At 39.6% G+C, this 13,699-nt stretch overlaps 1 protein-coding gene across 2 annotated transcripts in view; it reads right to left on the bottom strand.

Moving 5' to 3' along the window:
* ANAPC1 (anaphase promoting complex subunit 1) overlaps nucleotides 1-13,699 on the bottom strand; it is a 115,185-nt gene that overhangs the window by 77,199 nt on the left and 24,287 nt on the right. For both annotated transcript variants that reach the window (XM_023518812.1, XM_012811065.2), the window contains exons 11-13: nucleotides 13,044-13,139; nucleotides 5,260-5,350; nucleotides 5,009-5,074 (exon numbers count right to left, since the gene is read on the bottom strand). In XM_023518812.1, coding sequence (XP_023374580.1) covers nucleotides 5,009-5,074; nucleotides 5,260-5,350; nucleotides 13,044-13,139 — 253 coding nt within the window. The remainder of the gene's footprint in view (nucleotides 1-5,008; nucleotides 5,075-5,259; nucleotides 5,351-13,043; nucleotides 13,140-13,699) is intronic.

Below are 13,699 nucleotides of genomic sequence, written 5' to 3'. Positions count from 1 at the left end.
GCACTCTACCCAGGGGGACAGCTTGAGGTTCTGTCTCAAAAAAAAAAAAGATAGAACACTGTTTATCTTAGTGAATGTTATGTGCACATGAAAATAATGTGCTGTTATTGGGCAGAGTATGTTGTATCTGTCAATCAATTCAACTTGTTTGATAATGTGATTCATGTCCTCTGCAGCTATGGCAATTTCTTTTTATTTTTTGTACTGATAACAGGAGTTCTGAGGTACTGACATACAACTGTGGTTCTATCAATTACTCAGGGTGTTAAAGTCTCGAAGTATAACTGTGGATTTGTCTATTTCATCCTTCAGTTTGCAGGTCTATAGTCTGGTGTGTACACATTTAGAATTCGTTACGCATTCTTTGGGATTTGGCTCCTTATCTTTAATTCAAGTCTCTCTTTGTCCCTGGTCATTTTCCTTCCTTTCAAGCCTACTTTATAGCCAGTCTAACTTTTGATCAGTGTTTGCATGCTGTATTTTTTTCCATCCTTTTACTTTTTTTTTAGAAAATTTTGAAGTGTTTCAATTTATTTATTCATTTTTGGTTGTTGTTGAGAAAGAGTCACTTTGTCACCCTTGGTAGAGTACCACAGTGTCATAGCTCACAGCCACCTCAAACTCTTGGGCTTAAATGATTCTCTTGTCTCAGCCTCCCAAGTAGCTGGGAGTATAGGCGTCTGCTAGAACGTCTGGCTATTTTTTGTTGCAGTTGTCATTGTTTAGATGGCCCGGGCCGGATTTGAACTTGCCACAGCAGGTGTATGTGGCTGGCACTGAGCTGAAGTGTTTCAATTTGGCCATTAATCTTAATGGCATATTCACTCCAAAAGCAACTCAATCTACTGTCTCTTCTCAGGAAACCCAGGTAGAAATTTTCTAGGATTAGCCTGGAAGAGGACAGATAAGGCAGTTTCTAAGATCCCCAAAAATTCACTCTCAAAAATAGACAATATAACAAAGACAGTAAGACATTTTAAGACACAGATTTCCCCTAGACATTGACAAGTCAGTAAAAAGAGTGTGCTGCTTTAAACCTTATGTGTCTCTGGCCACCAATCTTTTCAGATTGGCTGCCTGACATTGTCCTTGAAAAAGCATGCCCCTGCCCCCACCAATGGCAGAGACTGAAGAAAAAATTCCCACTCAATCACAAGACAAGCTCAGGGGCAAAGAATAGGATGAGAAGGAAACTTCATAAAATTTAGTTTATTTTGTCTTAATAGATGCCAGTCTAGCCAGAATTATGTAACTGGATAGTCTGCAGAGGTGGCTTGAACATTAGGCATTTGGAGGCGCTAAGCCTGCATTCTACCCTACAGTAACCCTCTTTGTGACAAAACACAAAAAGACAAAAGAAAGTAACGACAATAAAGGGTATTTCTGAGAAGAGACAGAATCAAATAAGATGAATATTCATACCACAGAATACAAAAAAAATACCAATGCCAGAGTTGCTCCCAAGATTAGTCACTCACAAAAACCTTTTCTCTCACTAATCTTAAATGTGGAAAGGACAACAATTTCTTACCATCTGACCAACCAGAACCCACAGAGAGGGGAGTCCAAATGGTAAGTGAGGTATTTTACCAAACTGCCAGATGGTTAAGAGTTCCCATCTTCCTTACTATGGCTTTCAAGAGAGCAAAGCGGCTTTGAGATTCTCCAAACTTTTTGTTGTTGTAGTTTTGGCCGGGGCCGGGTTTGAACCCGCCACCCCTCGGTACAAGGGACTGGTGCCCTACTCCCTGAGCCACAGGCACCACCCGATTCCCTAAACTTTTAACTTATCTGTATTATTATATTTGAAGTGAGCTTCTTACAACCCACATATATAGCTGGGTTGTATTTACTTTAATCGTTTTTGCAAGGCTGTTACTTAATTACATTATGCCATTATATTTAATATGATTAGTAGGCTGATAGGATTTAAATCTGCAGTTTAATATGGTTTTTTAACTTTATTCAATTTAATATGAGGATACAATTTTTAGGTTACATTGTTCTCACTTCCAGGGTAAAGTTCCATTTGTAAAGAGCCTCTCACTCAGGAAGCATGTTATACACCCTCACAATGGGCACATTAGGTGAACTCCCACCTCATGCCCTCCCTCCTACTGCCATATATCCTCTCCCCGTCCTCCTCCCACTTCCCTCTACCCCCTAAATAGGCTATATTAGTGTTTTTTGAGTATATAATTGTATATATATTGATTTCATATTAGTATGGAGTACATTGGATATTTATTTTTCCATTTTGTGATACTTTACTAAGAAGAACGTATTTCAACTCTATCCAGGTAAATGTAAAAGATGTAAAGTCCCATGTTCTTCACTCATCCATAAAAAGCAACTCCTTATCCATTCAAGTTTTATCATAAAATACAGCAATTCAGTCACATGTTCAGGTTCCACTTCTAATTCTAGTTTTCTTGTTATTTCCACAACAAATGCAGCTACTTTCTCCAGTGACATCTTGAAATCCTCAAAATCATCCATGAGTTAAAATTAACTTTTTCCAAACTCCTGTTTATGTTGATATTTTGACCTCCCAAGAATCAAGCCTGTTCTTAATGACATCTAGAATGGTGAATCCTTTCCAGAGGTTTTTTTTTCCCCTTATGAGACAGGTTCTCACTCTGATGTCTGGGCTAGAATGCAGTGGTGTTATCATAGCCTACTGCAACTTCAAACTCCCAAGCTCAAGTGATCCTCTTGCCTCAGCCTCCCAAGTAGCTAGGACTATAGGCATGAGCCACAACGTCTGGCTACTTTTTCAGTTTTTTGTAGAGATGGGTTGTGTTCTTCTTCAGGCTACTCTCAAACCTAAAGCAATCCTCCCAAAGTACTAGGATTACGGGCATGAGCCACCACACCTAGTCCAGAATTAAATTTGCCCAGAACAATCAGAGGAATCACTATTTATGGCAACAATGGTTATTACAAAATGTACTTCTTAAATAAGACCGAAAAGTCTTGGGCAGCACCCGAAGCTCAATGGATAAGGTGCCAGCCACATACATGGAAGCTGGCAGGTTCAAACCTGGCCTGGGCCAGCTAAAACAATGTCAACTGCAATAAAAGAAATAGCTGGGTGTTGTGGTGGGCACCTGTAGTCCCATCTACGCTGGAAGTTGAGGTTAAGAGAATCGCTGAAGCTCAAGAGTTTGAGGTTGCTGTGAGCTGTAATGCTATACCCAGGGCAATAGCTTGAGACTCTGTCTCAAAAAAAAAAAAAAAAAAAAAAGACCTAAAAGTCAAAATTATTTCTTAAGCAATGAGTGGGCTGCAGAATGAACATTGTTGTTAGTAAGCATGAAAACATTAATCTTCTTGTATACCTCGGAAGCCAAGGCCAGTGGACTACTTGAGCTTAGGAGTTTGAGACCTGCCTGAGCAAAAACAAGACCCTGTCTCTACTAAAAATAGAAAAACTAGCTGAGGGGCGTGGCAAGTGCATATAATCCCAACTATGGGGAAGAATGAGGCAAGAGGATCACTTGAGACTAAGAGTTCGAGGTTGCCGTGAACTATGACGCCCATTGCACTCTGCCCAGGGTGACAAGAGTGAGACTCTGGTTCAAAAGAATAGTATATGCAACACATGACAAAATGAGGCCCAACAGTACAAGGCATAATAGAATATCATATATAACAGTGAATGAGTAAACAGTAACATCAACGTAGATAAATCTAAAACAAAATCATGAACAAATGAGTTGAAGAAGAGTATATGGCATATTTTCGTACAAAAATGGGAAAACTATACAATTTATTCTTTAGTACATGTAAGTAATTATAATGGTTATAAAAGCAAGGACTGAGTTTTCATAATAGTGATGATAGCGTCTTTCTACAGGGATGAAGGTAGGATGGAATCAGAAAATAACATGATAAAAATAAAAGATACTGGCAGTATTCTTTTTTTTTGAGACCAAGTCTCACTGTGTCGACTTGGGTTCTGTGACCTCATCATACCTCACAGCAACCTCAAACTCCTGGGTTTAAGCAATTTTCTCACCTTAGCCTCTCAAGTAGCTGAAACTATCGGCATGTGCCACTATGCCTGGCTAGTTTCTTCTATTTTTAGTTGAGATCGGGTCTCACTCTCACTCAGGCTGGTCTCAAATGCAATTCACCCTCTTTGGTCTACCAGAGTGCTAGGATTATAGGAGTAAGCCAAAGCACCTGGCCAATATTTTATTTCTTAACCTGAGTAGTAGTTATATGAATGATCACTTCATTATTATTCTTTAAATTGTATGTACTTAAATTAAAATTTTAAAATTGTAGAATTTACATTATGCTATATGTAAACTTCATAAATGTTAAAAAAAATACACCCAATATATACCACATTAAATATAACATAACTTTATCAAAACTTTGGTACATCAGCTCGGCGCCTATAGCACAGCGGTTACAGCACCAGCCACATGTACCAAGGCTAGCGGATTCAAACCGGACCTGGGCCAGCTAAACAACAATGACAACTACAACAACAACAAAAACAAAAAATAGCCAGGCATTATGGTGGGTGCCTGTAGTTCTAGCTACTTGGGAGGCTAAGGCAAAAGAATCACTTAACCCCAAGTGTCTGAGGTTGCTGTGAGCTGTGATGCCATGGCACTCTACCAAGGGTAACATATTGAGACTCTTGTCTCAAAAAAAAAGGAAAAGGAAAAATCTTTAGTACATAACAAAGCTACCCCCAGATTAATTTCACTTTGTAGTTAACAAACTTTTTTTTTTAAATAATCTACCTATACTCATTATAAGTTACCCGTTTATCCCAGAGTAGCATCAATGTATGTGATAGCAGTGAGCTAGCACTACAAATTAGGACCAATCTAAACTGAAAACTTCATTGTCAACTCTTAACAAAAATCTTCTACCAAACTGTACAGGCCATAAGAGTACCAGATTTTAAGTATCAACCTAGAATAACATTAAAAAATAAGGATGGAGGTAGCCCTACTAAAAGCATTACATGCAACTTATCGCTTACCCGAACCACTCCTGTGTACAGCACCAGGTTTCCGCTGCCTTCTAGGACCAGCATGGTGTCTATCTTCTACAAAAGACATAAAAAACCTGTTTTCCAACAGAGCAAATTTACGAACTTTTCAGCTGAAAAATCTGATGAAGCATGATAATGCTCAACATCTCAAGAAAGGTGACTACATTTTCACAGCGAGTTCAGATTAAAAAATTTTTAAAAATTGTTTGAAGGAAAGAAAGAAATGTGCCTGCATTTACCTCCACTGGTGCTGCGTCCTTTGCTGATACGATGGTGACAGAACCAAAGATGAGCTGGGTTTTATCATTACTCTCTTGAAACTTCACACAACTAAATACCAAAAAATAAAAATAAAAAAAGAAAAAGAAACAAACTATTGATGCATGCACCAATCTGTATGAGTCATAAGAATATTATCCTGAAAGGTAAAAGACAATTCTCAGAAGTTTACATACTATATGAATCCATTTATATAATGAAAAATTACATAGGCCTAGAATATACCAGTGGTTTCCAGGGATTAGGCAGTAGAGGGAATATGCAAGAGGCTAAGGTGTATGGGCCTATAAAGTCATAGGGTGATATAATAAGAGTGTCTCAAAAAAAAAAAAAAAAAAGACAGAGGAATAGCTAACAAACGTATGAAAAAATGCTCATCATGGGGGAAGAATAATGTCCAGAAAGTACCCAATTAAGATGAAGACTGGGAGCCAAGCTGAGAGAGAAGAGTGATAACTGCACGTCACCTCTGTTGGGGCAACCTGCGACTCCAAGAAAGCAAACTTCAGGTACAAGACTCATCCCAAAGGAAAAGTGTATAACCCCTCCCCCAAGAAAGTGTTTTGTTTGTTTGTTTTCTTTTTGTTTGCTCCTGTAGGTTTTCTACAGACAAGCGGTAAACTGAGGACCTCTTGTCTCACCCTACAGGTGAGAGCTGTAGGAAGTGGGACTACTTCCCCAGAGGGACCTGGTTGTGACCCTAGCACTCTCTTGCCAGGCAGGAAAACTGAATTAACGTTTTCCCTGCCATTCTGAACTTACAGTCCACCCTTCCCCACTTGCCTGATGATCCAGAAGCCTAACCCCTGCAGAGACTGCAAGAGGTGGCTCATGAGCAGCAACCACTGCCCTGCTGGACCAAGCGCCCCACCCCCACTCCACCAGGCCAGAGCTGCACACCCCGCCCTGCTGAAGCCTTTGAGCTGCGCCCTGCCTGCCCGATTGGTGGGCTCAGCTCTCTCCTTGCTAAAGTCACAGGGCACCCTGCACTGCCAGAACCGTCCCCGGCCCGCTGATGGATCTGTGTGCCCTGTGCTCCTGAAGCTGCACCTACAGCCAACTCCCTGGCTATGGCGGTCGCCTGAGAACTGCACAGGATCAATTCCCACAAAGATTCAGCAACAATAGAGCGATCCTGCCAGGGTCTAATCATGGAGAGACACCTCCCCAACTCTGAGGACTGCCAGAGGAAATCAGAACTCACTCTCTAGGGATACCACTGCTGCAGAACGGCTGGGGCAAAGGTACAGTGGATGAGGGAGAAAAGCATTTGCTGATTTGTTATCCTCAGGATTAGACTGAGTTCAGGTAGAACACTCCCCAGTGGCTATTGAGTACCCAAGGTAGTCAGGCCTCAGCTCCCCCAGCTGGCTGGTGGCAGAAGGTGGTGGCCAGGTGGAGGGAGCACTGACCTTCCTTTGACTCTCACAGCCGCAAAGCCCCGGCCCCAGCACGTCTACTTATTGGCGGGAGCACAACCTCAGCCCTGTGGAGTCACCAGTGACTGGGCATGAAAAAGGAGCAAAGTGGAGAAAGAGACGCAGCCCCCTGGTCCAACTCTGCTGCAGGGCGGGCCTATCTGACTCCACAGAGCACTGGAGCAAGCCAAATTTGAACAGCTAGTAGACCTCCGCCATCTAGTTATTGGAGACCTTTGAAACTCTCCTACTTGAGAGTTCATACTGACTGGGTCAATTGGTTTACAACTCTTACCTTGGGCAAATCACCCAAGGACCCTCTCGGGTGGTACCCTGGTTATGCAGTAATGGGAAGGGTTGATTTTCCTCTTCCAGTTGTTGTCCATGGGGGGTGGGGTGTCTTAGTTGCTTGCATTTCTCCATAGCTAAGACTTCAAACCAGAGTCACTGGTCCACTAGGATCGAACAAGGACCAGCTGAATACAAGACAGAGCCACCTAACCCCACCACACCAAGCAGGTTTCCTGAGCTTCAGACTGTAATACTGTACAGGTCCTGTGCAAAGCTATAGGGGAAAAAGCTGCAGTCACCAGTCCCAGATCATTGACAAAGGGCTGGTTAACCACAACTCCAGGGGCTCTCAATCCAATTTTACCTTACCTGCCCTTCTAGCCAACCAGTAAAAAACAATTATGAAGTGGAATCAGCAGAAAAACTCTGGCAACATGAATAATCAGAGTAGATCAACTCCCCCAAGGAACAATATGGAAGACACAGCACAAGACCTCATTCATAAACAAATAGCTGAGATGTCAGAAATTGAGTCCAGAATTTGGACAGCAAATAAGACTGATAGAATGAAGGTAAAGATGGAATTAGAATTTCAAGGGTAATTCAAAAGATGTCTCAAGAATTCAACGAATTCAAAGACAAAATCACTAAAGATTTTGACAAAAAACTCGCAGCCCTCAAAGATCTGAGAAATACAGTAAAATCCCTCAGTAACAGAATGGGGTAGGCAGAAGAAAGGATCTCTGACAATGAAGACAAAGCTTTTGAACGCTCCCAAATGCTCAAAAAGGAAGAGAAGTGGAGAACAAAAATGGATCATTCTCTCAGAGAGCTCTAGGATAATTCAAAGAGATCTAATATTCGCCTTATGGGAATTCCTGAAGGTGATGAGCTTGCTGCAAAGGATACAGATGCTTTACTTCATGAAATAATCAAAGAGAATTTTCCAGAGTGCCAAGAGATTCTGAAATTCAGATAGCAGACAGTTTCAGAACACCAGCACGACTCAACCCATATAAAAATTCTCACAGACATATTATAATTAGCTTTACCAAAGAGAACATGAAGGAGAAAATTCTGCAAGCAGCCAGACATAAGAAAACCATAACCTATAATGGGAAGAATATTAAAATGACTGCAGATCTCTCTGCTGAAAGAATCCAAGCTAGAAGAGGATGGTCATCAACCTTTAATCTCCTTAAACAAAAATAACTTTCAAACCCAGGATCCTGTATCCAGCTAAACTGAGTTTCATCTATGATGGAGAAATTAAATACTTTAATAACATGCACAAGTTGAAGAAATTTGCCATAACTAAACCAGCTCTCTAGAGTATCCTCAGACCTATCCTCCATAATGAACAGCACAATCTTCCATCCACCACCAAAGTAAACTCACTCAGAAACTTTTGATCAAATTTCAACTTCCACAGTGGCGAAAGGATTAAAAATGTCCTCTGGACTTTAAAAAAACTCAATACTCAAGATACTACCAGGCTTATCAATACTCTCAATTAATGTGAATGGCTTAAACTGCCCTCTAAAAAGGCACAGGTTAGCTGACTGGACACAAAAACTCTGGCCAGACATCAGCTGCATTCAAGAATTTCACCTTACCTTAAAAGATAAACAGACTCAGGGTGAAGGGATGGTCATCTATGAGTCAGGCAAATGGAAATCAGAATAAAGCAGGCATTGCAATTTTATTTGCAGATACAACAGGCTTTAAACAAACAAAAGTAAGGAAAGGTAATGGTCACTTCATATTTGTTAAGGGCAACACTCAACATGATGAGATTTCAATTATTAACATTTATGCACCCAACCACAATGTGCTTCAATTTATAAGACAGATTCTTTTTTTTTTTTTTTTTTCAGACAGAGCCTCAAGCTGTCCCCCTGGGTAGAGTACCGTGGCATAACAGCTCACAGCAACCTCCAACTGCTGGGCTCAAGGGAGTCTCCTGCCTCTGCCTCCCAAGTAGCTGGGACCACAGGCACCTGCCACAATACCTGGCTTTTTTTTTTGGTTGCAGCCATCATTGTTGTTTGGTGGGCCTGGATTCGAACCCGCCACCTTAGATGTATGTGGCTGGCGTGTTAGCCACTTGAGCCACAGGCGCCAAGCCTATAAGAGAGATTCTAACAGACATGAGCAATGTGATTTCCTCCAGCACCATAACAGTTGGAGATTTTAACACCCCTTTGGCAGTGTTGGATAGATCCTCGAATAAGAAGCTAATAAGCAAATAAATTTTAGACTTAAACTTAACCATTCAACAATTGCATTTAACAAACATCTACAGAACATTTCATCCTAACAAAACTGAATACGCATTCTTCTCATGAGCCCATGGACCATCCTCCAAAATTGATCACACCTTAGGTCACAAGTCTAACCTCGGCAAATTTAAAAGAATAGAAATCATTCCTTGTATTTTCTCGGACCATCATAGAGTAAAAGTCGAACTCAGTAACAACAGAAATCCACATACTCATACAAAAACATGGAAACTAAATAACCTCATGCTGAATGATAGCTGGGTCATAGATGAGATTAAGAAGGAAATCACCAAATTTCTGGAACAAAACAATAATAAAGACACTAATTACCAGAACCTCTGGGATACTGCAAAGGCAGTCCTAAGAGGGAAATTTACAGCATTGCAAGCCTTCCTCAAAAGAACGAAAAGAGAAGAAGTCAACAACTTAATGGGACATCTCAAGCAACTAGAAAAGGAAGAACATTCCAACCCTAGACCAGCAGAAGAAAAGAGTAACTAAAATTAGAGCAGAACTAAATGAAATTGAAAGCAACAGAACCATACAACAGGGCAATCAATCGAAAAGTTGGTCTTTTGAAAAGGTCAATAAAATAAACATTTGGCTAACCAGAAGCAGAAGAGTAAAATCCCTAATTTCATCAATCAGAAATGGTAAAAGCCAAGTAACAACAGACTCCTCAGAAATCCAACAAATCCTTAATATATTACATAAAAACTCTATTCTCAGAAGTATGAAAATCTGAAGGAAACAGATCAATACTTGGAAACATGCCACCTTCCTAGACTTAGCCAGAAAGACTGGAAATGTTGAACAAGCCTGTAACAAGTTCTGAAATAGCATCAACTATAAAAAATCTCCCCAAAAAGAAAAGCCCAGGACCAGATACCTTCACATCAGAATTCTACCAAACCTTTAAAGACGAGCTAGTACCTGTATTACTTAATCTTTTCCAAAACATAGAACAAGAAGGAATATTTCCCATCACACTCCATGAAGCAAATATCACCCTGATTCCCAAACCAGGAAAAGACCCGACAAGAAAAGAAAATTAATGAATATTGACGCAAAAATATTCACTAAGATCCTAGCAAACAGAATCCAACAACATATCAAACAAATTATACATCACAACCAGGTGGGTTTCATCCCAGGGATCCAAGGGTGGTTCAATATACGTAAACCCCTAAATGTAATACATCACATAAACAAATTAAAAAACAAAGACCATATGATTTGCTCAATTCATGCAGAAAAAGCTTTTGATAATAACCAGCATCCTTTCTTGATCAGAACACTTAATAGATATAGAAGGAACATTTCTTAAACTGATAGAGGCCATCTACAGCAAACCCACAGTCAATATCTTATTGAATGGAGTAAAATTGAAATCATTTTCACTCAGATCAGGAATCAGGCAAGGATGCCCATTGTCTCCACTGTTTTTTAACATTGTAATGGAAGTCTTAGCCATTGCAATCAGGCAAAAGAAGGCTATCACGGGAATCCAAATAGGACCAGAGGAGATCAAACTATCACTCTTTGTAGGTGATATCACTGTGTATCTGGAAAACACCAGGGACTCAACTACAAAACTCCTAGAAGTGATCAAGGAATACAGCAACGTCTTGGGATACAAAATTAACACTCATAAACCTGTAGCCTTTATATATACCAACAATAGTCAAGGGGACAAAACAATTGAGAACTCTATTCCCTTAACAATAGTGCCAAAGAAGACGAAATATCTGGAAGTGTATCTAAATAAGGATGTGAAATATCTCTATACAGTGAACTATGAAACTCTGCGAAAAGAAATAGCTGAAGATGTTAACAAATGGAGAAATATACCATGCTCATGGCTGGGAAGAATCAACACTGTTAAAATGTCTATACTACCTAAAGCAATCTACAGATTTAATGTGATCCCTATTAAAGCACTTCTGTCATACTTTAAAGACCTGGAAATATTAGTACTTCGTTTTATATGGAAACAGAAAAAATCTTGAATAGCCAAGACATTACTCCGAAATAAACACAAATGGGAAGGAATCACACTTCCAGACTTCGGACTATACTATAAATCAATAGTAATCAAAACAGCATGGTACTGGCACAAAAATACAGAGGTAGATGTATGGAACAGAATTGAAGATCAAGGGGTGAACCCAGACACTTATTGTCATTTGATCTTTGATAAGTCTATCAAAAATATAAATTGGGGGAAAGATTCCCTATTTAACAAATGGTGCTGAGTGAATTGGCTGGCGACTTGTAGAAGACTGAAACTGGACCACACCTTTCTCCTATAACAAAAATTGACTCTCATTGGTTAAAGAACTTAAACTTAAGACATGAAACTATAAAAATTCCTGGAGAAGGTGCAGGGGAAACACTTTAAACATTGGCCTAGGAGACTACTTTATGAGGAGGACACCCCAGACAATTGAAGCAACATCAAAAATACATTACTGGGATCTGATCAAATTAAAAACCTTCTGCATTGCCAAGAAAACACTAAGTAAAGCAAATAGACAGCCCTCAGAATGGGAGAGGATTTTTGCAAGTTATATCTCCAACAAAGGTCTAATAACCAGAATCCACAGAGAACTCAAACTTATTACTAAGAAAAAAACAAGTGATCCCATTTCATTGTGGGCAAGACATGAACAGAAGTTTCTCTGAGGAAGACAGGCACACGGTCTACAGACTCATGAAAAAATGTTCATCACCTTTAATCATCAGAGAAGTGCAAACCAAAACCACTCTGAGATATCATCTAACTCCAGTAAGAGTAGCCCACATCACAAAATCCCAGAACTACAGATGTTGGCATGGATGTGGAGAATAAAGGACCACTTCTACACTGCTGGTGGGAAGGCAAGCTAGTACATTCCTTTTGGAAGGAAGTTTCAAGAACTTGAGGGATCTAAATATAGACCTGCTGTTTGATCCTGCAATTCCTCTACTAGTTGTACATCCAAAAGACCAAAAATCATTTGGTAACAAAGATATTTGCACCAGATTGTTCACTGCAACTCAATTCATAATTGCCAAACCACGGAAGAAGCCCAAGTGCCCATCAACCCATGAATGGATTTATAAATTGTGGTATAATTAATAAATTATATGTATACCATGGAATACTGTGCAGCATTAAAAAATGGAGACTTTACCACTTTTATGTTTACATGGATGGAGCTGGAAAATATTCTTCTTAGAAAAGTATTTCAGGAATGGAAAAAAAACAAAACAAAACTACAAACAGGCACAAGAGAACCTTTTTGGCCAGGCACAGTGGCTCACACCTGTAATCCTAGCACTCTGGGAGGCCAAGGCAGGTGGATCGCCTGAGCTCAGGAGCTCGAGACTAGCCTGAGCAAAAGCAAGATCCTGTCGCTACTAAAAATAGAAAAACTGAGGCAAAGGATCACTTGAGCCCAAGAGTTGGAGGTTGCTGTGAGCTATGATGCCACGCACTCTATCCAGGACAAAAGCTTGAGACTCTGTCTCAAAAGAAAAAAAAAAGGAGAAAAAGAGAACCTTTTTAAGGTGATAAAAATGTTTTAAAACTGGGTTATGGTGGTGGTTGTGTAACTCTATAAATTTACTAAAAATAATTTAATTGTATAGGTAAAACGTACCAATTTTATGATATGTAAATTCTTTTTCAATAAAGCTACTTAAGCCAGAAAAGAAGAAAAAGCAGCCTAAATTAAATACACAAGGAAAATACATTTCACATACACTTACCGTAATTGAAGCTGGGACTCTACTAAAAAGCATAAGAACTTCTGCCCACATAGGTCAGATGTAATAAACACTTTTGAAGCCTGTGAATTTTTCTCTCTATAATAAATACATTAATAAAGTAATTGTCAGTAACTATTAGAAAAATCTATTACAGTAACTATTAAAGGTCTTTGAAAATATTCTGAAAGAAATCTAAAAGCTACTTAGATCAAACAATAACCTCAACAACAAAAGAACACTTCTAAGAATTAAACTTCATCATCTCTAAAATTCCTTTCAGTTTTGTTGGGGAAAATTTACAATAAATTTGATCATTATCAACAGCCTTTTTAATTATATACTATGCAAGCCATCAACTTGGAAAGTAATGCAAACCTGAATGCCTACCCTTCAAAGAATCAGTGGTTAGGACACTGGCCACATATACCTGGGCTAGCAGGTTAGAAGCAGGCCCAGGCCTGCTAAACAACTATGACAACTACAACAACAAAAAATTTAGCCAGGTATTGTGACGGGTGCCTGTAGTCCCAGCTACTCAGGAGGCTGAAGCAAGAGGATCAAATAAGAGTTTGAGGTTGCTGTGAGCTATAATGCCACAGCGCTCTACTGAGGGCAACAAAGGGAGACTCAGTCTCAAAAAAAAAAAAAAAAAAAAA

The sequence above is a fragment of the Otolemur garnettii genome, unplaced genomic scaffold (assembly GCF_000181295.1).
Source record: "Otolemur garnettii isolate 467f Iridium unplaced genomic scaffold, OtoGar3 scaffold00148, whole genome shotgun sequence".
Taxonomy (NCBI): domain Eukaryota; kingdom Metazoa; phylum Chordata; class Mammalia; order Primates; family Galagidae; genus Otolemur; species Otolemur garnettii.
This window is presented reverse-complemented; position numbering and strand designations above follow the sequence as displayed.